This window comes from Lonchura striata, chromosome 2, assembly GCF_050655825.1.
Source record: "Lonchura striata isolate lonStrDom1 chromosome 2, ASM5065582v1, whole genome shotgun sequence".
Lineage (NCBI taxonomy): Eukaryota > Metazoa > Chordata > Aves > Passeriformes > Estrildidae > Lonchura > Lonchura striata.
The window spans coordinates 155,494,688-155,519,275 of record NC_140704.1 but is presented as its reverse complement, the minus strand read 5'-3'; the positions used below and the strand labels follow the sequence as shown (position 1 = coordinate 155,519,275).

General features: G+C 46.3%; 1 protein-coding gene across 2 annotated transcripts in view; it reads left to right on the top strand.

Moving 5' to 3' along the window:
• The window catches only part of ZC3H3 (zinc finger CCCH-type containing 3), a 127,367-nt gene that overhangs the window by 68,674 nt on the left and 34,105 nt on the right, over nt 1–24,588 (top strand). For both annotated transcript variants that reach the window (XM_077781788.2, XM_085572648.1), the window contains exon 5: nt 15,471–15,664. In XM_077781788.2, coding sequence (XP_077637914.2) covers nt 15,471–15,664 — 194 coding nt within the window. The remainder of the gene's footprint in view (nt 1–15,470; nt 15,665–24,588) is intronic.

Here is a 24,588-nt window from a genome sequence, read left to right as displayed (position 1 = left end):
ATCCCTTTAAATGTCCAGGGTCAGGTTGGATGAGGCTTAGAACAACCTGGTCTAGTGGAAGATGTCCCTGCCCATGGCAGAGAGGCTGGAATGAGATGATCTTTAAGGTCTCTTCCAACCCAAACCATTCCAAGTCTTTATGATTTCACATCAAAAATTAACCCTGGGCAGGTGGTAGGACTCTCCTACAAACCTGGAGACAACTTGATCTTGCATGAACTCTGGGATACCTGGAGCTGCTGGTGGATCAAAGAGCTCCCATTCCCACTTTCAGTCTGCCAGAGAGATATTTCCAAACCCGCTCTTGAATTCCCAATCCACGCTTCTCCTGCTGCCTGATTTTCATTGCTGGGTGATGGCCCCAAAAGCAGTGACCCCCCCAAAGCTTGACTGATGAGCACCATCCCACTGGGAAAGGCAACTTCCTTCTTTTCTTCTCCAGGTTAGTGGTGGAGTTTGTTTTTTCCCGTTGTTTTGGGGGTTGTTTTTGTTTCCTGTTTTCCCAGCTCGGCACGGTTCAGCGCTTCGGCCTTGCGAACTTGAACGCCCGGATTAATTTGTGGTTAGATCTCTGTTAAGATTGCATCCACTTCCCCAGTCAGCACTTAATTGGCAGTCGCTTGATTTAACAGCGTGGGAGCCGGCTCCGGAAAAATGGCTTGGATAAATCACTGCCTGACGCCAGAAAATAGATATAATCTCAACATTAACTACATTAATAGTAGCAGGAGCCGAATTAAGAAAGCCATAAAGTAGAGGCAGGAGAGTATAAATTACGGCCATCTCGCTGTCTTCTTCTCCAGGCTCTGCTTTCTGTCCTCTCCCTGCCGGTGGGATGGGATTGGTGCCGGTCTTGGGTCCAGCTGGGTTGCAGTCGGCTCTGTTGGGGACAGGGAGAGGAGCAATTCCTGCAATTCACACCATTCCCAGCTCATGGCCTGTCTTTGGGACAGCACCAGAGTGGGTTTAATCAGTCTTAGTGGCTTAGTTGATTACAGGGATTCAGAATGTTGAAGTAATGGGTTTGATTTCTTCCCTCTGGAGTCCTGACCTGGGATATGGGGGTCTTTTATGGTTCTCTATCAGAGGGATTTCTAAGATGTTTATTTGGGGTTGGATAAGGGGAGAAAAGGCATTTCCTAATTATGTGGATGGAAATCTCTGTAGGATATGTGGTGAGGTGGCCAACTCCCAGCTCCTGGAGAACCCCCAGCAGATCCCTCGCTTGTGGGTGTCCATGCTGTTCTTCCCAGGGGAAGCTTTGCCTTTATTTCCCATCTGTGAAAACCAGGGAAATCAACTCAGGATAAATGCTGTGAGGTCATGGTTTTCCCAATGTTCTGGATAATCTTGAACTTCACAACTTCTCCTGCTCTTCAGTAGTCCGAGGAAAATTGTTCCTCCAGCTTTTGTGTGCCATGGGATGCCAAAAACCTTCCCAGCTCTTCCAGCTGTTTCTTCATCCATTTGTGCCGGTGTTGACTGTTTATAAATTCAGAAGCACATCTGTTTAGTTGTTCCTTTTTCCCCTTCAGTCAGGTGTTAGATCCAACTTTGGTTCAGCAAGTGACATTTTAGGATTTTCTGTGGACATATTGGAGTGGAGATGCTCCACATGGAGACATTTGGGAATCCTGGGGTGGGGGTGGAGGCTGAGCAGCTTCATGAGGACCAAACACTCAGTGGGAACTGAGGTGCTGGTGGTACCTGCCTGTTGGTGAGAGGGGTTCCCAAGCAGGTAATGATGCCCTAGAGCATCATAAAAATCCTTTTCCATCCACTTTTCCATGGAAAAATGGGAAGAGGGGGAGGATGATGCCAGGAAAGTTGCCTTGGAAATTACATCCCATGATGAGGAGGGTCGGGTCAGCACTACGAGCTGGAGGCAAGTTTTGGGTTCATTTAGGAAGTTTTCCCCAGTTTTTTAGTTGTCCTGGAAATTTTTGCGAGGTTGTTGGGAGTTTGGGAATTCCTCTGGGTCTGGTGTTCGTAGAGGGAGACAGCTCTGTACGAGTCTGGCTAATTTGGACTTAACGAGAGGGCAAGAATTAATTTGTTTCATCTTTGGGCATGTGTTGAACACAATGCACCAAGTTTTGATGAGCCATCAAAATCCAGTAAAACCCAAACCTTGTCCAAATTTTTCCCCACAATCCTTGTCTAAAAGCATCTCTGGGCTGTTTGGAAGTTCAAATGCTGCCAGGGCTTTTATTTTATTTATTATTTAAACTATTATTTTATTTATTGATAAATTTATTTTCGTTACTTATAAATTATTTTATTTGTTTTTATTTTTTTTTTATAAATGTAGCTTGTTATCTGTCTCAATGAAAGATCCACATTATAAAATCATGGAATGGTTTGGGTTGGAAGGGAATATCATCCCATTCTAAAGCCCAGCCATGGGCAGGGTCACCTTCTACTATCCCAGATTGCTCCAAGCCCCATCCAACCCACCCCTGAACACTTCCAGGGATGGGACAACCACAGCTTCTCTGGGAATCCTGTGCCAGGGTCTCACCATCCTCACAGGAAAGGATTTCTTCCCAGTGACCCATCTATCCCTGTCCCCTGGCTGTTGGAAGCCATTCCCTGTGTTCTGTCCCTCTGTCCCTTGTCCCAAATCCCTCTCTAGCTCTCCTGGAGCCCCTTCAGGCACTGGAAGGGCTCTGAGCTCTCCCTGGATCCTTCTTTTCTCCAGGCTGGACATTCCCAGCTCTCCCAGCCTGGCTCCAGAGCAGAGGGGCTCCAACCCTTGGAGCATCTCCATGGCCTCATCTGGACTCACTCCAGCAGCTCCACATCCTCTTGATGTTAGCCTCAGGGCCGGATGCGGAATTCCGAGTAGGGTCTCACCTGACTGGGGCAGAGGGGCAGAATTCCCTTTTTTTTCTCAGGTTTATCCTGACCTTTTCAACTTTATTTCCAGATTTTTGGTTCAGTTGCACCCCCCCCCCTTCACCACGTCCCGTTTTCTCCCCTGGAAATGGATTTTTAAAAGCGTCATCTTCCAGCGAATATTCCTTTCCATCTTGTTGTTTATTAGGCTCTTAAAGGCAAAGCTTGTAATGCATCCATTGATCCAAATTCCAATTGAAGAGATGTGAGCACATAAAATGGTCCCGACCCTTTAATAATGGAGTGATATCCTTTGGAATGTAGGCGATGCAATTAGGACAGGGAACCAACCCCCTGCCCCTTGATGGGGGCCTTTGAATCATTTTTATCTGTTCCATATATTCCGAGTCGGAGCCGAGTTCCTTTAAGCGTCTTCCTGGTGAGGATCTGATGGACTGACGTTCTCAGAAGTGTTGGACCTTTTTTTTTTCTCCTTCTCTTTCTCTTGGAAGCAGATCCAAATTTTTATAGATCCGTATTTATTAATTATGCATGTCTACATTTATAAAATATATATAATATGTATTTTACGTGTGGATGGAAATTGGGTGGATGGGTCGAGTCCAGCGGTGTGAAGGTCAACAGAGCCAAGTGTTGGATCCAGCACTCGGATCACAACAGCCTCATGGAATGCTCCAATCTTGTGGATAAAGGGCTGGAGAGATGGAAATGGACTTGGAGGTGCTGGTGGCAGTGGCTAAATGTGAATCCAGGTGGGCAAGGAGGCCACTGGCACCTGGCTTGTAGCAACCATGTTGTGTCCACCCCTCCGTTCTGGTAGTGTTGGGACACCTCCAACTCCTGGCGGGAATTTTGGGTCCCTCACAAGGCAGACATGGAAGGGCTGGAATGTGGTCAGGAAAGGGAGTGGAGCTGGGAAGAGTCTGGGACACCAGGAGTGTCTGAGGGAGCTGGGGGAGCTCAGCCTGGAGAAAAGGAGGCTCAGGTGGGACCTTCTGGTTCTCCACAACTCCCTGAGAGGACGCAGATCCACACGGGGGTCGGAATCTGCTCCCAGGGAACAAGGGAGAGGACAAGAGGAAATGGCCTCAAACTACACCAGCAGAGCTTCAGGATGGACATCAAGAGGAATTTCTTCATGGAAAGGGTTGGAATGTGCCGCCCAGGGAGGTGGTGGAGTCCCCATCCCTGGAGGTGTTCAAGGAATGCCTGGATATGGCACTCAGTGCTCTGGTCTGGGTGACAAGTTTGGGATCACAAATTGGACTTTGTGATCTTGGAGTTCATGATCTTCGTGATCTTTTTCGACCTAAATGATTCCATGATTCCATATATGTTACGTATACACTTATCCAGGTGTAGACAGTGTTGAAATTAAATATTTGCTGGATCGTGGCATTGCAGGGATGCCGAGAATTCATGCCAAGGAATCAGAGCTGACAACACCACTCCAGTTGTTTTCTGGGTCAGCTTATAAATGGTAAGGAGACCACCAGACAGATATGCAACCACCTGCTTAAAATTTGGAGAAATAAGCTTGGAGTCAACATCTGAATTTTTTATTTATTCCTTAAGTTTAATATTATGTCAGGAAAAGCAATTATTTAGGGGAAAAAAAATAATTTCTGCACGGTTTTCTCTGCCTTTGTAGGCTAAATTTCACTTAAATTTTAATTAATTAATCAAATCTGAATTTAGTTTTCAAAATGCATCACCCGTGGATGTGTATCCATCCCTAGTCCAACCCGTGGGCATGGGGTTTTCCAGAGGCAGCCAGTAGCTGGTGTTTTCCCAGCGGATAATTCCCTTTAGTGCAGTGCCAGTGAACTTCTTTAACCTCTTCCATGCTGAGTTCCTGTTTTTCCATAGAATCCTGCTCCTTGTCCGAGATACTTGCTTTAATTAAAATTTATCAGCTGTTCTGGCTCTTCATAATATTATTAGTATTATTGCTGTTTCCTGCGTGAGAAAAAGAGCATTTAAAGGGAAAATATCTTTGGAAAAAGCAATTATCCCAGGTATTTTTGGAAAACAGGCAGGAGGGAAAGCCTCCAGTGGGATTTGGCTCCATGTCTGAGTGATTATTGTGATAAATATTCTGAGTTTGAACCATTTGGGTCGGGATAGGGACGCGGCATTGGAACGATCCTCGGCAATTAGCCTTCCTGGGATATTCCAGTGCTTGGAGCACATCCAGAGCTCTGAAATGGGATTTACAGGGATAAGCAGAGGGAGGAATATCACTTCTGTGCCAGAACAGGGGAAAGTCTAGGAGCTGCTGTCGCTTTCCCTCTGGTTTTAGCCCATCACTGAGGGTGGTAGGACACTGGATGGGAGGGATTAAGGATTAATCCACGTGGGCACAGGTCCTGGAGCTTCCCAAACGGAGCCACTGAATCCGGCAACACCTGCGTGGAGCGCCGCGAGCTCCATTTCAGCTAATCAGAGTTAAACCCTAATGAACTTTGTCCAATCGCCTGAGCTAATGGGGGTAAAAGGAATCTAATTAACGGGACAATAGTTCCCGCTCTTCCCGGTGTAATCACTGATCCGCCGCCGGCATTAGAGCAGCGGGATGGAAAGCCGAGTATTAGGGACCGTCAGCATTTCCATTCTCAGGCTCAGCCTAAGCGGTTTAACGGGACCTTGGCAGGGGGGTTTGGGCTGAGAATTGACCTACCTTGAAAACAGCTTTACGTTGGGAAATTGTCTTCTCCAGAGGGTCTTTTGTCTCATCTCCAGCAAGGTGTTTTCATGGCGCAAACTTTGCTGGAGAAGTTGGAGTTGTTCCCGAGGTTCCTCCCGTGGCTTGCTGTGGGTGGGATCAGGCCCGGTGCTGGAGGGAAACCAAGGAGTTGGTTTGGAATTGGGCTGTCAGGGAGAGGAAATGACCTGAAGTTGCACCAAGGGAGGTTTAGATTGGATATCAGGGAGAATTTCTCCATGGAAAGGGTTGTCAAGTGCTGGAACAGGGCAGTGGTGGGGGAAGGAAAGCAGGATTAGATGGGATACTGGGGAAAAGTTAATTCCAGTGAATGTGGTGAGGCGCTGGCACAGACTTAAATGATTTTTGGGTTGGAAGGGATCTTGAAGGTCCCAACCTCCTGCCATGGGCAGGAACAACTTCCACTATCCCAGGTTATGCCATACCCTGTCCAGCCTAGCCTTGGACACTTCCAGGGATGAGACAGCCACAGCTCCTCTGGACAACCTGTGCTAGGGCCTCCCCACCCTCACAGCCAAAAATTCCTTCCCAGTACCCCATCTTTCCTTGCCCTCTGGAAGTGGGACGCGCCATTCCCTGTCACTCCATCCTTTGTCCCAAATCCCTCTCCAGCTCTCCTGGAGCCTCTTTAGGCACTGGAAGAGGCTCTGAGGTCTTGCTGGATCCTTCTTTTCTCCAGGCTGGACCCCCCCCCAGTTCTCCCAGGACAGTTCCATCCCTGCCTTCCTTACCTGGCCACACCAATCCTTAGCACAGCTGATAACAAGGCAAATTCTTTCCCTGTTTTTCGTGCTTGGCACATGGAGCTGGGTTTGTATCCGGCTCTCCATCTCCCACAGGAATGAATTGGGTTACAAACAATAGTAGGGATTTAGGAAACAGAGGCAGGGAAAAGAGCTCTTCTTTCCCACTGCTCTGAGCTCCTCGAGGTGTTACTGGATCCTGTGTGTTTTTTGGAAGGTTTTGGCAGGATTTCAGGGCTTTCTCTGGCTTCAAGGGGGATCATGAGCCCTGCAGGAGCTGCCAAGTGCCATGTGGAGCTCCGGCTTTTCATGGACACAGTGGAGAGATGAAAGGGAATGGCAGCGTGGAGCTGAATGGCTTTCAGAGGGAAATGGCAATAAATCCAGTGGGAGGGAATAATGACACTTGAGGGAAGAGGGACTGTTACAGGCTGGGCCAGTGCAAACCTCGGGAAGCCCACGGCCAAGGTCCTGCAAGTGGAAAGGAAAATCCCAAGGAAAGACCCAGGCTGGATGGGGAATGGATGGAGAGCAGCCCTGAGAAGGATTTGGGGGTGTTAATGGATGAAAAACTGAATGTGCCTCATCCATGTGTGTTGGAACCCAGAAATTCCCTGTGTCCTCGGCTCATCCCACAGTGTGGGCAGCAGGAGAGGAGGAATTTCTGCCCCTCCACCCAGAGACCCCACCTGCAGAGCTGCCTCCAGCTCTGGGCTCTAGCAGCAGAGGAATGTGGAGCTGCTGGAGCAAATCCAGAGGAGGCCATGGAGATGCTCCAAGGGCTGGAGCCCCTCTGCTCTGGAGCCTGGCTGGGAAAGCTGGGAATGTCCAGCCTGGAGAAGAGAAGGATCCAGGGAGAGCTCAAAGCCCCTTCCAGTGCCTGAAGGGACTCCAGGAGAGGCACCTGGGACAAGGGATGGAGAGACAGGACACAGGGAATGGCTTCCCACTGCCAGAGGGCAGGGATAGATGGGATCTTGGGAAGGAATTATTCCCTGTGAGGGTGGGGAGGAGCTGGAATGGAATTCCCAGAGAAGCTGTGGCTGCCCTACCCTTGGAAGTGTCCAAGCCCAGGTTGGACGGGGAATAGAGCAACCTGGGATAGTGGAAGGTGTCCCTGCCCATGGCTGGGAATGATCTTTAAGGTCCCTTCCCACCCAAACCATCCTGGAATTCTATGGGATGTTCCCCCTCAGTTTAGCCCAAAGTTGCCTGTAAATTTTGCAGCCCTTTGAGAAGCCACTGCAAGGAGATCAGGATATTTTGTTCATTCCTTGGTCTTTCCAAGTGGAATTATTTGAAAAGTTATCCAGTCTGTGTAAGGATTGGCAAGAGACATCTTCTATGGGATGAGGAATCTCGGGAAAAGCACAAAAAACCCCTCCACGACACTTCACTGCAGGTTTATTCCTATGTTTCTGATTTTTTGGGGGTTTTCTTTTGGAGGAATCTCTGTTCTCATTGGTTGATAATCATTAAATTTATTTGCAACTATTTTCCAGGTCAGGGGGATTTATTGGGAAGGTACATCTTTATTTAGGTAATTAAGGAGCTTAATAGGTGCTCATTGAAATTCATAATTTTTCCCAGGTTTTGAAAATGCTAAATGAGATCTGGGCTGGATTATTATTTTTTTTTTCCTTGAGATTAACATTAAGCTGCATTTGAATGGAAATTCAGATTCAATTGAACCAAATTAAAATAGGGTTTTTTTTTAAGTGTTTGTTCCATAATTAGAAGTAATTATTGAAATGAGGCAATTGTTTATGGGTAAATTAATACGGTTTTGCTCATCACTGTGTATTTAAAACGAACAGATCCTCTGTATTTATAGATGTATGTGGGGAAAAGACACATCCCTTTCTATTTTTAATTTTCCATCACCTTTCCAACCTCAAATATCATCAACAATGGCCTGAATTATTTGAGTTATCCCAATCATGTTCTTTAAATAAATTAAATCTTAATGTAGAAAGTATTTATTTGAGGTTTGACCTTTATTATTCTAAGGAGAAAGCATCAATAGCTGATAAAAATCCCATAAATCTAAACACTTTAGTGGAATTACTTCCTTTTAGCTGTAGATTTGGGATCTTGAGGGATCTGGTGGGTGAGGATAGAGCTGGAGAAGCTTCCAAGGGGCATCTTGGAGCATTCCTGGTGTGATTTGAGGAACACTTCTAGTCCTAAATCCTGTGTTGTTTGCTAAGGAATGATGAATGACTGAGGAAAATGTGATTTTTTGGGGTTTTTTTTTTCCTCCTGAATGAGGATTTTTCCATTGCCACCTTCCAGGCTTGTTGGCAGACGAGCTCCCTCCTTCCTCACCTCTCTCCCTGTTGCTTTCCATCACCATTGCCCCCGCGATGATCCGCTCTTTCCTCGGGATTCAAATGCCAGCATGCAAATGTGATTTCTGACTATGTAAGGATTACTTTCAAAAAAAAAAAAAAAAAAAAAGCTAAGCCCAAAGAAGAAATCCAGTAGCAAAAGAAAACCATTCTACCATTCTTTAAGAGCCGCTTGTATCGCCGCCAGTGCCGGGAAATCCTCTCGGTTTCAGCCGGCTGCAAACGCCGCCGGGATGTTCCTGCTCTGCTCGTGGGGTTGTGTTGAACTTAGAGACATCAAATACTCTAAAAATGTTACTTTTCAATTACAAGGGAATTTTTGCAGGGGTTTGGGTGGGTTTTTTGGATCACGTGGTCTTGTGTTGATGAGGGGATGGGGGGTGTTAAATGTGAGCACGCTGGAGCGACTTGTTTTTAACCTTTGTTTTCCATGTTAGCTTGGAAATCTCCCTGTTTTTTTTTTTTCCTTTTTATTTACATTACTATATTAAATAATAATCTTAAATATAGGTTATTTGAAGAGGGAATGTATTTTCCCAACATTACTTGCTAGCTCCCTGCTGAAGTTTTGGTGGTTTTGCTCCATTCTGAGCAGGTTTGGAGTTCTGTTCTGAGAAGGGAATGGAGCTAGGGACAGGTCTGGAGCACCAGGATCCACTGAGGGAGCTGGGGAGGCTCAGCCTGGAGAAAAGGAAGCTCAGGGGGGACCTTCTGGCTCTCCACAACTCCCTGACAGGAGGGTGGATCCAGGTGGGGTTCAGGATCTGTTTCCAGGGAACAAGAGATGAGAAAAGAGAAAGCAGCCTCAGGTTGTTCCAGGAGAGGTTTAGTTTAGATATGGGGAAGCTTTTTTCATTGAAAGGTTGGGCAGGCTGCCCAAGGCAGTGGTGGAATCCCCATCCCCATAGGAATTTAACGTCTCTGTGGATGTGGCACTTTGGAATGTGTTTTCGTGGTGGCCTTGGCAGTGCTGGGGGAATGGTTGTGCTGGATGATCTTGGAGAACTTTTCCCACCTAAACACCTCTGGAATTCTCTGAAGGACACATCAGGGTGATGTTCAATCCTGGGAAATGAAACTTGGTCAACACGAGCACAAGCAGCAGCATTAAATGTTTTGAGTGAGGCAAAGTTGTTCCTGCTTCGAGAGATGCACTGGAAAATCCCAAAACTCATCCTACAGAATCATGGAATGTTTTGGGTTGGAAGGGACCTTAGAGATCATCTTGTCCAAATCCCTCCCATGGACAGGGACACCTTTCACTAGTTCAGGTTGCTCCAAGCCCCATCCAACCTGGCATTAAGTGTTTTATCAGCCTGGCACCTCCCTTTGTAACATTTTTGGTATCAAGTCCTGATTTTCCCCGTAGTTGACGTCAAACCTGCGCCAGCCACGCTGCCATTTTAAAACATTTTTATGCCATTCCTCCACCCCCTCTTCATTAAAAATTTTTCTTCCACTGTCCACCCTGGGGGTGGGGGGGAAAGACAACCCTCAACCTTGTGTAGTCAAGGTTATGGCGATAAATTCCGGAGCATTGTCACTTCTATTCGGAGTAAATTGGCCGGCCGCTCTTGGGCTGAAGGGGAGATAATTTGCTGTAGTATTTCAAATGGATTAGAAATGGATTTGAAGGGAAAGTTCATGCCTCCCATTACAAAGGCTAGAAAGAAGACTATCTTAAGGCACTGTTCACACTCTAGCCTTCATTATCCACGCTTAATACCTTTCCTATTTTCCAGCGTTAATGAAATTTCCTGCCGGAGCGGGGCCTTGTGGACGGACGGGAGGACTCTTTAGATCCGCGGGATGCGCGGCAGAAAGGGAATTACAAGGCCCTCGTGTCGAGGGGCCCAGTGTATTCTTCAGGTCCTTGGCCCGGCTATTATCTCGTTAATTTTATCCTCTTTTGTCAATACAGTTCATTTCCAAAGGCCGTCCTTTCCATTAGGGTAACAATTCCACGGGGAGCTGGGATGTCGCCACCGATGAAAAGCGATGGGCGCTTGGCTCCGTGCCCTCGCCGGTGGCTTTTCTCTGCCACCACCAGCTTGGATGTCACTAAGAGGGAGGGGGACACGCGCACTGGTGGCTGTGTTGGGCCCACACAAGCACTTGGGAGCAACAACTCGGATTCAGAGGGAAAAAAAAGGTTCCTGTAAGCGAATTTGGGAAGTTGAGTTCCCTCCCTGCTCTTCTGTGTGGGCACATTTTTTCCATATAAAACATAATTTCCCTTAAATTTTAAATCTCTTAAGGCTCCTATAATATAATGTATATCCTGCCTAATGTAATAATAAGTACAGTAAATATTTTAGTAAGTATTACTTTTTATGTATAAAAGGATGAGGGAACATCATTGCTTGGACATTTTTACCGGCCAGAAGGTGGAAATTGAGGTAGCCAAGCCTCCAGTGAGCTCAAGCTGAGCTCCTGGTTGGGACCCCCCATCCCTGGAAGCGTTCAAGTCCAGGTTGGATGGGGCTTGGAGTGACCTGTTCTACTGGAAGTTGGCCCTGCCCATGGAGGGGGATTGGAACTTGGTGATTTTGAAGGTGCCTTTCAACCCAAATCATTCTGTGATGATTCCATGGCTTCAGTCCGGTGGCCGTTGGGGCTTTGGCAGCCTGAGCAGATGTTCTGCAGAAGCTTTTGCTTGGACACCACCCAGAGATCACTCGTCTCCCTCAAAAATACAACAACTCTAAACTAGAGGAAGTTCAGCCCCACTCCCTTTTGGGGATGAAATGAGTTTTGATGTTGTATGTCAAAATCCTTGAAAAAAAAAAATTATAGATTGGTGGAATGGATTGGAAGGAACCTTAAAAACCATCCTGTTCCAACTCCCTGCCTCAGTGGTGGGGTTCTGATACAACATCTGCATTTGGAGGCTCCCTCAGTTTGGAGTTTGGCCATCCCTAAATTCTAAAGGAGAGAGTGGTGTGTGACCACTTTAGTGAGCTGAGAGCAGGAAGACAGGAAATTAAATATCCCGAGGATTTGGGGGATTCGGCCAATTGGATCTTAAACTGGTGCTTAAACCAGTGAGTCGAGCTCAGGTGGTGTGAGCAGCCCATGGGGCTTTGCAGGGTTTGGGGTGGGTTGGGGTTTATTGACATTACAGCCAAAAAAGGTTTAATTTAATGTATTACCTCATATATGTGTGTCTCTGTGAAAATATAATGTATTAGGGCACATATGTAAATTTATATTCAACAGATATTGAATCTATCTATATATACAGAATATTTTTAATATATACTAATATATCTACATAAAATATATAGATATAATTATATAGATACAATATATATTTAAGTACATTAAATATATATTTAAATATATTTATCCTATATATAAATATAGATGTCTGCATATACTTTATATATATATATTTATAGATCTATAAATCTTTATATCTGTATAGCCATGCCCTGAGTGCTTCCACAGCCATGCCACATCCAAACCATTCCCTGCAAACCAGAGTGGGGAATATTGGATGAACTCCTGACTTCTTCCCTCCCCTCTACTAGAGTTAAGGAAAATATAAAATGTGTAATATACAGAATACAATATCTATATATTACATGTATTACCTATATTAGTGAATATATGTAATTTAATATATTCTATATATTCAATAATATATCAATAATATGAAGTGCTAAGAATGAAAATAGTATCTGGGCCTCATATAAATTATATCTAGCTATTATTAAATACATATATTGAGCATACATAGATGTTATTGAACATATTTAATTCAATATATGCATTCAGTACATGCATTCAATAATATCTAGAGATAATTGATGGATATAGAAGGCCCAGAGAATATAGGTGATAGTATATTGATTTATGTATGAAGTATCAATATTTGTTATTTTATACAATACACAGATCTTGTATTTCAGTACATATACTCAGGGTATATATATTCAATTATGTGTGTATCTGTCTGGAAATAGATGTGTGTGGATATCTCTATGTGTTACCCAGAGATAACATATAGGGAATATATATGGAATTACAGAAGTCCTTGAAGGGGCTGATTCAGCTGGGAAACAGGAGCCCCAAATCCAGGCACTACAGCCCCTGTGAAGGGAGGAATGGAGCATCCTGGGGTCTTCCCAGGGCTGTGTCTCTGGGAGGAAGAGGAGATGGATGGAGCTGGTTTTGGGTCTTGTCATGACCACTGTGGTGTTTTGCAGCACCTTCATTGGAATCCTGGAATGGGTTGGCTTGGAAGGTTAAAGATCCTCCAGTTGCATGGAAGCCATGGGGAAGGATGCATTCCACTATCTCAGGCTGCTCCAAGCCCTGTCCAACTTGGCCTTGGACACTTCCAGGGATGAGGCAGCTGCAGCTTTTCTGGGAATTCCATTCCAGCACCTCACCACACTTCCAGGGAAGAATTCCTTCCCAGTATCTCACCTAATTCTGCCCTCTGGCAGTGGGAAGCCATTCCCTGTATCCTGGCACTCCATCCCTTTTCCACAGTCTCTCTCCAGCTCCCCTGGAGTCCCTTTAGGCGTGTCAAAGTCTCCCTGGATCCTTCCCTTCTCCAGGTTGAACACCCCCAGCTCTCCCAGCCTGGCTCCAGAGCAGAGTTGCTCCAGCCCTTGGAGCATCTCCGTGGCCTCCTCTGGACTTGCTCCAGCAGATCCACGTCCCTTTGCTGCTGGGACCCCAGAGCTGGACACAAAACTCCAGATGAGATCTCAGAAAAGCAGAGTAGAGGGTGAGAATCATCTCTGTCACCCTCCCGGCTGTTGGATATTTGATAGTATTTTTTTTTGCCCCTGATGTGGCCACAAGACCTTTCTTCAGGTCCTGCAGCCAATGCTGGATGCATCCTTGGCCTTGCTGGAGTTTTCTGGGATGGGCTGGGTGATCCATGAGTGACCCTCATGCCATTGCCACTTTCACCCAATGGTGCCACTGCCGTGACTCCTTTGCAAGTCACTAAGACTTGATGCTCCTCTCCAGAGCAGTTCCGTGAGGAGGAAGCCCTGGGGGAACCGAAATGAGGAATTTATCGAATTCCCATCCCCTTCCACAAAAAACAGGCAGCAAATTTTCCGAGCTCGGTAGCCAGTGGCAACAGCCCTCCGGAATGAATAGGCTGTCACGCTCAGCATTAGGAAATGTAACTATTCCATTTTCCAGCTCTCTTTTTCTTTGGAGCACATGTTCATTTAAAGGAAATGCTCATCGGGGTTTGCATTCCGCTGATAGGATAGCGGGATCTTAATTTACGGATATTCTCCGGTAATGCGCGGTTTATATACGTTCTGCTAATAGCATTATGAGCATAGTTTGGGCTAATACAAAATTAGAGCTCTAATTTGCATAAACAAATTACTGTTTGGATTAGCGCTAAATGAGGAAGGCGACTGATATTGGAGGAGATTTGATTTGGCTGCTGTGGCTCTGTTTGGATAATGGGGGATGGATAGGAATGAGCTGGGAAGAGGCTGCGTTGCGAGTCGGGAGGGAGGTGGGATGGTGCAGGAGGCATCAGGTCATGGAGTGGACAAAATTTTGGGTGACAGGGGAGCCTCTCCGGGACATGTGGCAAGGTGTGGGTTGGCCTATTTTCCTTGTCAACCAGCAACAAGATGAGAGGAAATGGCCTCAAGCTGTGCCAGGGGAGGTTCAGTTTGGATATGAGAAGGAATTTCTTCATGGAAAGGATTGTTAAACATTGGGATGAACTGTCCAGTGAGGTGGAATGGAGTCTCCATCCCTGGAGCTGCTCAAGGAATGCCTGGACGTGGCACTCAGTGCTCTGGTCTAATTGACAAAGTGATGGTTGGTCACAGGTTGGACTTCATGGCCTTGGAGATCCTTTCAGACCTAAAAGATTTTGGGATTCTGTGGTATTTATCCCTCAGGTGTCACTTCAGAATTTACTGGTCCTTCAGAATAGCATTATGGGCAACAGAAATTGGATTGTGATTCCCAGTCCATCTCCATCCCACTGCTTCAATACAGGGTTTGTGAATTTAGGGAGAATTGAGGAGGTGGGATCAGGTCCCCAGCCCTGCCCACTGGACCCTGCTGAGGTCCAGCATCAGTTCCAGGTGACAGCTGGGGGATGGAAATGCTCTTGGGTGACTTGTCCCATGCAGGGATTGAGGAAAATCTTTCCAAGAGCCAACTTGGGGGCAGAATAAAAATATTAAAAGCTGTGGTATCTGATTCATAATAGTAATAACAATGCCAAAAATACAGACTCATGGAATGTTTTTGGTTGGAATGGACCTTAAAGACCATCTAGTTATAAACCCCTGCCATGGACAGGGATGCCACCCACTGGATCAGGTTGGTCAGGGTCCCATCCCACCTGGCTTTGTTGTACTTCCAGGGATGTCAAAGCTTGTAGAGCTCCATAAAACTTGGCTAAACTCAGTGAAGGTCCCACTCTGCTGATTCTCTCATGGGATTGCATCCACATTTCCTTGTTTCTGCTGGGGCTAGAGGTGCAAGCAAAGGTGGGAGATGTTGGGTGAGAGTACCTGAAGGTTATTTTTTTGGTGTCACTCATGAGGAATCAGAGCTTTTCCTCTGTCAACAGCAAGAACATCCCTGCTTCTTCCATACATCTCCTCCATTCTAGTGGGAGCTGTCCCTGCCCTTGGCGATGGGATTGGAATGAGATGATTTTGAAGGTCTGTTCAAACCCAAACCATTCCATGAATCTCCGATCTCATGGTTTGCTCATGAAGCAGCACCTCCTTGTGTCATTTCCCCAAATTTGGGCTGACCTTGACTTTGTTTTTCCTGCAGATCCCCATTGTTGAACCAAACCCGACTCTCGCTCCAAGGTGGCAAATCCCAGCTCGTCCAACAGCGCTGGAGGAACAAGGGTTTCCGCTGCATTGGTGGGGTCATGTACCGGGTGTCGGCCAACAAACTCTCCAAAACTTCCAGCAGCCCTGTCCGGGCCAGGGACCTGAGCACCAAAACTCCCATCAGAGCAGGTGAGCAGGAATTTGTCTCACTTCATGTCCAAAATCCTTTGAGTTCAGTTTTCAGCTGTTGATTCCCAGCCTGTGGGTTGCGACTCATACTTAGGCCTCATGGAATTCCAGATGTGAAGGTAATGGACATCCCATAGTGCCAAGTGCTGTTCTTGCTTTATAGTAGCTCTGAAGGGGAAATAATGCTGGGGAAATGAAAGGTTTAGGAGAATTGAGTTTTTCTTAAATCAGACTTAATTCAAGCTTGTGGAGGCACGCCGTTAAACTTGGTTTAACAGGCAAAGTCTTGGATGAATTCAAACAGCACCACAAGGTTGAAGGTGCTTGAGATGCTCATCAAATTAAGTTCAATATTGACCTAAAAAATTGGGGAGATCATTCTGTAGATAACCGTGGAACGGTGCCCCCATTTTGATGAATTCCCATCTTTATGTCATGACTTTGATTAAGTTTGTGTTTCAGCTCCTCCTGTGTTTGACGCCTCAAGTGTGGCTCTTAAAAAAGAGCAGATTTTAACTGTATTGAAAGTATTTTTAAAATTTCTAATTGGTCTCAAATATTTTTGCTCCATAGGTAGTTTATTGAGAAATTTTGGGGATAGTTTAACTGGGGAAGGTAAAACCAGTGGCTTTGTGATGATTTTCCTGGCTGGAAGGATGAATGGAGCAGAGATTTTTATGGATGCTGCTGGAAATCAGGCAATGAGGGGTGGTTTGGATTTGGAAGGCATCTTCAAGGTCATCCAGTTCCATCCCTCTGGGATGCCTTCCACCAGACCAGGTTGCTCCCAGCCCTGTCCAGCCTGGCCCTGAATGCCAAAATATGACAGGAAAGCAGATGAAGTGGAGAGATGCAGCCTTCTAAACCAGCTGCACCACAATTCCTGTGGGAATTCTGCAGCATCCTGGGTGGTTTTAAACCCACAAAGAGCGGGATTAGGGAGGGAAGGAGCTTTGTGCCGGGATGGGAAGTGGAGCTGCCTGTTGATGATGGCAGAGATGAGGATGAGGCGGTGGCCGAGGGGTGTGGAGCCTATGGAATGTCGCTTCCAGGTAATTTCCCTTCTGAGGGCAGCAAAGGGAGGCTCAGCAGGAGTTTGGGAATGGTTTGTGGGTATTTTCACAACTCAGCCTTTCTCAGGACAGATTTTTGATGTCTGACTCCACTGCTGCCTTCTCCTCGCTGCCAACTCCTCAAGTAGGGACGAGAAAGCTCAGGAGCACGTGTCTGTAATGGATTATTTCGGAATCTGGGATCCTGCCTGGTAAATCCTTGCCTTTGGTTCTGCCTCTGAGGAGGAGGGGCAAGGATCAGAGTTTGGAGACTCAAAAAAAGTGGCTATGAAACAGCTCAGGGGTTTGTAGAAAAAAAAAAAATCAGATTTTTTCCAAGAGCTTTGGTAGTGGTACTGGGACTTTCCAGTGACTGGGTCAGGATAGTCGAGGGTGGTTCTGCCTTAAACACCATCTCTGGACATTGAAGATGTCACCAAAAGCAGAAAATATCCTGCAGGAATGGAAGAAAAGGGGTGAAATGAAACCCCAGGACATGGACAAGGATCTTGTTGGGTGGAGCAGGGGATGGATTTCAGGACAGAGTCGCACCACTAGGAAGAATCCAGGGGAGAAGTGATGGCTGGAAGACTGGAAAAGTGGAAGATCTGGAGCTGCCCAGCTGAGGAAGGATGTCTCTTCATGGCCAGGTGGAGCAGCCAAAACCAAAGGGCTTAAACTGGTGGGAGAGCTTTCCAAGGACAAGGATGATGAAATGCTGGACTCATTTGGCTTGAAAATCTCCATTATTTTAAAGATTTTTTTAAAAAGAACAGGTTTAATCAACTTCTTTTTGGGGAGGACATAGGTGGAAAAGGTCCTGCCTCCCAGCAGGAAGGTGATTTTTAAAATTTATTTAAGTGCAAAGAAGTCTCTAAATTTGTCTGAAAATAGACAAATGAGCAAAGTCTCATTTGGACAAGTCAGCCAAGGCTGATGGATTTGGCCTGTCCATGAATATCCATCACTGGGCTGGGACCAAGCAGAGAAACATCAATTTAGAGGCAAATTTCTGGAAGAGGGATGGAGCCAAAGCTATCATGGGAGGATTTCTGGAGATACAGGCCTTGGAATTGCTTTTGGGGGGTTCCTGAGGGGATTTGGGGTGACAGGGCATGGAAGAGATGTGATGCCCCCATTTTTCCTTTCTCACTGAAACCACGTCTTCCAGTGAGGTCTCATTCAGAGAATTGGGTTTAATTAGTCCCACTTTTGGAGGGAAGATCCCTTCCAGGGTTATTCCCTATAAAATACAATCCCATCTAATTATTATTTTGAAGGTGTTTCTTATTTTGCTGTTGCCTCTTTCCCCCTGCCAGACAGCACATTGGCTTTGTAACCACAAAACCCGAGGAATTGCTGTGGATCAGTATTTTCATGTCATCTTTCATCTCTCCCCATAATTCATCCTCCTTCCCGAGGATGGATTCCACGGATTCCTCTTGCCTTAGGATAACTGGGCCTGGCAGGGCGGAAGATTTGTGTGTTCTCATCGGCTGCGAACGTTTGCTCAACGCTCTGTGTTTTTCAACACTTGACAAAGTTTATTTAAAAGATGGAAAAAAATGGCTTTTCCTTTCCCTTTCAGTGCCAGGCACCGTGTGTTTGGAATAGTGGAGAGACGGGAAATGCTCCTGACAGTTTAATAGCTTGGAGTTTACTTCCAGTGGGTTATAATTCTGCTCTTTCCCTGGATTTATAGGGTTGGGGTTTTATCTCTACAGTACAAAATCTGATGCCGGGTGCTGGGGCTGATCCATCCTCACCATCGTAGCATTCCCAAGTTGATTTATTGATGGATGCTGATGGTGAGTGAAGATTTGGTCCTGGGGATGCACTTCCTGCATCCCTGTGCTGTATTGAGATCAATCTTGAGGCCACCAGGAGAAATAGGAAGAGCAGTTTTCCATGGCTCTTCTGGCTTGGGGACAAGGAAAGTGTCCCTGTAATCCCAGGAAAAGATTTTTGGAGGTGGTTTGAACATAAAAAGACTCCCTGGAGCAATCACAGCATCACCACGGCCTGTGCAGCTGCTGAGAACTTTGCTCTCATCTCATGTGTGGCTCTGCTTCCGAAGGATTTCTGTGCCTTCCAAACTTCTCTCTGGAAAACTGCAACTAAAATACAGAAATAAAAATACTTTTTTTGTTTTGCCTTCCCAGCTGGATAGGGATCTTGCATGTGGCATAATTCATTACTTGGGCAAGGATGAAGAAGAAAACCCAGAGCTTAAACACTCTCTGCTCATCCTTGTGCAAGACAAAGATGTGGAATCATACATGGAAAGGCTCTTTCCCTTTGGGATAACTGGTATTTCGGCACCCATGTGTTTTTTCACTTGCAGAAGTCTTGGAAAATCAGCAGTGGGATGGTGTGGAAAGCATTTGCTACGTGGCAATTAATTAAACAAGCAGAATAATTTGGTTTCTCTGCTCAGAAGGAACCTTTCCTTCATTTCTTTCTCCAGCTGCTAAGGCTGGAGAAAGAAATTACTCTAGACTCTGGAGGAATTTCCATGAAATCAGGGAGAGAAGCAAAAGGTCCTGGGCAATGTAGAGTTTCACAAAGAAATACAGAAGGGGAAATACAAGATTGAAAGCAGCAGAAAGCAAATTAAGGTTTGACATTGTCCGGAAATCAGCCCTGACCCCAATCTCTGCACGAGCTGCTGCTGCTGCTGCTGCTGGGAGAGGAATTGCACTCCACGAGCTGGGGCTGGCTCCAGCAGGGTTTTCCAAGTGTCCAGGCTATTTTTCCATGGGCAAATCCTCACCTGCATGATTTCCTCATGCTGCGGTTTTAGCTCTTGGTTGGTTTTAGCTCTGGTGTATTTGGGGACTTCAGAAGTGACAGCCGGCCCCTTGAACAACATGGTTTTATTTATGGGGTTTTTGAATTGTGTCCATGACCGTAGATTCCAGAGCCTGGGAGATACCCAGGATTGCTGCGCTTCCAAATGTGGAGGCTTAAGAGGAGTTTTCAGTCCTCCCGAGCTGAGTGTGACAGTGTCTGTGATTCTAGAGAAACAAATTATTAATTAAAACATGGTTGAGTTCAGCCTTCCACAACTGGGAGGGACTTTCCTTGCATTCAGATGCACTTCCCGTCTCCATACTGCTGTGCAACATCCCCTCCTGCCTCAGTTTCCCCTCTCATCTGCAAAGGTGATCAGATGGGGAGATGGAAGGTCATGGAATCACGGAATAGTTTGGGTCGGAAAGGAGCTTAAAGCCAATCTCATTCCAAGCCCCTGCTATGGGCAAGGACACTTTCCACTATCCCAGGTTGATCTAAACCCCATACAACCTGGTCTTGGACTCTTCCAGGGATGAGACAACCACAGCTTCTCTAGGCAACCTGTGCCGGGGCCTCCCCACCCATCACAGGGAAGAATTCCTTCCCAATATCCCATCTATCCCTGTCCTCTGGCAGTAGGAAGCCATTACAGCCATTCCCTGTGTCCTGTCCCTCCACTCCTTGTCCAGAGTCATTCTGCAGCTCTCCTGGAGCCTCTTCAGGCACTGGAAGGGGCTCTAAGTTCTCCTCAGAGCCTTCTCTTCTCCAAGCAGGACATTCCCAGCTGTCCCAGCCTGGCTCCAGAGCAGAGGGGCTCCAGCCCTCGGAGCATCTCTGGATTCCCTCCTCCACTGCATCAGGCAGGGGACAGGTGACGGATGCTCCTGAACAGGATTTGGGCTGCAGCAGGAGAACTCCACACTTGGAGATCTCCACAGTGCTGGAAGAAAGTGCTCTCTGGCCTCCCTGTTTAACAACTAATTTTAGAAGTGCTGAATGTCATGGAAACACTTTTTCAAGGATGAGGAAATGCTCAGTGCTGCTGTTGGCCCAGCGCTTTTGGGAATGATGCTCCTTCCTCTGAGCCATTCCTTTTTCCAGAAGGAAAGGAGGGATTCAGGACTGGAATGTTTCCACCACCCATCATCTGCCTCTGCTTTTAATTTTAAGAGGATTTAGGGAGGATTTGCTCCAGTGTGCTGGGCTTTGCCTTTTCCCCATGTCCATGGAAACATCCTAAACTTCTTGTTTGTCCATCATGACCCTGTCTTCTGTCCTCGACACACTGTGTGTTGGGATCATACTGGAAGGATAAGGAAGACTTTGGTGGAGGAGAGACCAGCCCAATGCACCGAGGTGTGAGAGCAGGGAAATTTGGAATGCTGCTATGCTCAGGTTTCCACTGGTTTTAATGTTGCTGGTGCTGGGATCCCTTTGTGCTCACTCCCTTTGAGGTGACTTCCTTTGGTTTGGGACTGCTCAGTCTCTTGCCTCGTTTTGAGCTCAATTCCTTGGCTTCTTCAGGATCAGTCCCTTGTTTTGGGATTCCTTAATCCCTTGGATCCTTCAGTCTCAATCTCTTGCTTTTGGGATTGCTCTGTCCCTTACCCATCTTGAATTAAATCCCTTGGCCTCTTTGGACGTCATTCCCTTGGCTTTGGGATTGCTCAATCCCTTACCTCTTCTGACCTCAGTTCCCTGGCTCCCTCAATCTCAGTGCTTTTTCTTTGGGATTTTGGGATCCCTTGGTCCCTTTTGATCTCAATCCCATGGCCCCTTTTTCACTCAATCCTTGTCTTTGGGATTCCTCAGTTCTTTCTTCTTTTCAGATTAGTTCTTTCTCTTTGGGGTTGCTCAATCCCTTGACCCCTTTTGAGCTCAGTTTCATGGCCCCTTCAATCTCAAGGCTTTTTGTTTGGGATTGGGGAATCTTTTAAATCTCAATCCATTCAATCTCAATCCCTTGGTTTGGGGATTCTTCAATCCCTTACCCCTTTTGAGCTCAATTCCTTTGCACCTTAATTCTCAATGCCTTCCTTGTCTTTGGGATTGAGGGATTCCTTGGTCCCTTCAATCTCAGTCCCTTGTTTGTGGAATTGTTCTGTGTCTTTGAGCTCAGTCCTTCAATTTCTTTAAACTCAATCCCTTGGTTTTGGGTTTCCTCAATCCCTTACACTTTTTCAGATCAGCTCCATGCCCCCCTCAGTCTCACTGTCTTGTCTTTGGGATTGTGGGATGTCTTGGCCCCTTTGATCTCAATCCCTTGATTTTGGGATTGTTCAATCCCTCAGCCCCTTTGAGCTCAATCCCTTGATTTTGGGATTGTTCAATCCCTCAGCCCCTTTGAGCTCAATCCCTTTTTATCTCTATCCCTCGATTTTGGGATTGTTCAATCCCTTTGACCTCTTCACTCAATCCCTTGATTTTGGGATTGTTCAATCCCTCAGCCCCTTTGAGCTCAATCCCTTGGTCCCTTTTTATCTCTATCCCTTGGTTTAGGGATTCTTCAATCCCTTTGACCTCTTCACTCTCAATCCCTTGATTTTGGGATTGTTCAATCCTTTTATCCCTCTGGAGCTCGATCCTTTGGTCCCTTTTGAGCTCTGTCCCTTGATTTTGGGAGTGTTCAATCATTTTATGCCTCTGGAACTCGATTCTTTGGCCCCTTTTGAGCTCTATCTCTTGATTTTGGGATTGTTCAATCCTTTTATCCCTCTGGAGCTCAATCCTTTGTCCCCTTCACTCTCAATGCCTTGGCTTTGGGATTGCTTCAGTCCCTTTCACTTTATTAGCTCAATTCCTCAATTTGGGAATTGCAGGGATCAGATCCTGCTCCTGGCCCACATCTGCTCATACAACATCCAACCCAGAGCTGCTTCACTAATTGAAGCTGATTCATTAATTCAGGTTTCTCTGTTAATAAAACACTGGTGACCACCTGACTCAGGGACATTCATGGGATGCGGGGACAGGAAAATGGGAAAATCTCTGCTTGTTTAGCGGCAGCTCATCCCTTCTTTTTCCGTTGTCTTCTCCGGAATGAGGACTTGTGCTGTCCAGTGAGGGAAATAAATGACCCCCAGCAGCTGCGAGTGCTGATCCTCGAAATCTGCGGAACCCACTTAAATGAATAATAATTAAAGAAATAAATTTCCCCAAGTGCAGCCTCAAAACTTTCGGTTCAGCAATAAAGCCAAGGAGAGACTCGGAAAATGAATCGCTCGGCTCTTTCCGAAGGAGGCTGCAGTGGGCGAGGTGGGATGATAATGGGAAATATTAAAGGAGCCAGCGTGGTTTAAGGAAGCCTTTTCCAGGTCGTGTGGGAACAGGCTGAGAAGAGGTTTTGTGGTGATGCTGACCCCTGAGGGATAATAGGATTGAGCAATCCCAAAATCATGGAATTGAGAGGGAAGGAGCCAAGCGGTTGAGGAATCTCAAAACTGAGGGATTGATCTCGAAAGGGGCCAAGGGATTGATTCTAAAGGATATAAGGAATTGAGTAATCCCAAAGAAAAGGCTCTGAGATTCAAGGGGACATGGAATTGAGCTCAAAAGGGGTCAGGAGCTGAGGAATTGTATTCAACCCAAGGAATTGTACTCAATGAACCAAAGGACTTAGCTCCAAAGGGATAATGGACTGAACAATCCCAAAAACCATGGGATTGGTGAGCAAAAACTGGAATGACCTGGTTGTGGTCATCCCCAGTTTGGAGCACTGGGCAGTGGATCTGATCACCTGCCTGCCATTGCCTGGGCAAACCCCTGGTTGGTTCCCTCTGTGTGTAAGATTTCCATGAATTATCCTTGACTTGGGATAGTGGAAGTAGAGGGGAAGCAATGGGCTTGATACTCAACACTCATTCTAACTATGTTCCCACCCTCTTGCCCATCTCTTGGCCCTACCACACCCCAACTCTGAATATCTTCCTTTTTTTCTGCCTGTTTCAGTTTTCTTCTGATTGCTTCCCTCCATGAGGAAGTTTTCTGCAAATTATCCCTGATTTGGGATTGTGGAAGTAGATGGGAAGCAATTGCCTTGATACTCAATACTCATCATGCTAACAGTGTTCTCAGTCTCTTGACTATCATCCCTTGGTCCTGGCTCACCCCAGCTCTGGATTTCTCCCTTTTCTGGCTTTCTCTCTCTCTCTTTTTTTTCTTCTTTTCCCCAGTTTTTACAACTTTTCCACCATTTAAAAAAGTAAGTAATTGGATAAGATGCTCCAAGAGACCTTTCCATAAGATGAAGTCCTGATCCTTGAGCGGTCAATAACGTCCTTCCTAAATAAATAAGCAGATGATAATTAACTATGGTATTTCCAGCCAATTTTAAACTCAAAGGAATAGCTGGAATGTTGTTTTCGGGGTGTGTTTGTTGCATCCCAAGGCCCTGCATGATGGGGAGCTGAGCAGGAGTGTTGGATTGGGTGGGAGCATTCCTGATATCCATGTGGGAATGCTGGAAAGCACCAAGTGTTGCTCCTGAGTGCAGTTCCTGGGCTGCCAAGGGAAATCTCTGCCAAGCTTTCCCTGGAGGAGAAGGACCTTGAGCCTCGAGCTGTGTTTTGGGGTTATGGAAAAAAAACCCCATGATGCTGGAGATGGATCTGGGTCTGCTTGAGCTGAGTTTTAGGATTAAGGATATGAAAAGGTCCTAATTAATTTATGGATGTTGGTGCAGGGGTGCAGCATCCGACCCACTTGTTTTAAGAATTTTTTTTTTTTGTTCAACAAGGATAAATTGTGCCTTTTCCCCTTTTCCATCAAAAGCTGGAATTCCAAACGTCGAGCCGAAGGCTGCGGAAAACACCGCGGGACTGCTTGGCTGTGGATTCCTTCCTAAAAAAAAAAAAAGAAGGAGTTAGGCTGTAGCCCCTGCTATTAATCATAGCTGTAATCATGCATTTAATGAACATGACAGCTCCCGCTCCCTCCGGAGAGACGCGCGGAGTCTCCCGGCTGGATTGGGAACAACAATCACTTCTCACCGCGAGCCACCGGAGCTGCCAGCGTCGGGCTGGGATGATGCATTAAGAGAAACAACCCTGTTTGCACGGGCTGTGGGTTTCCTTACGG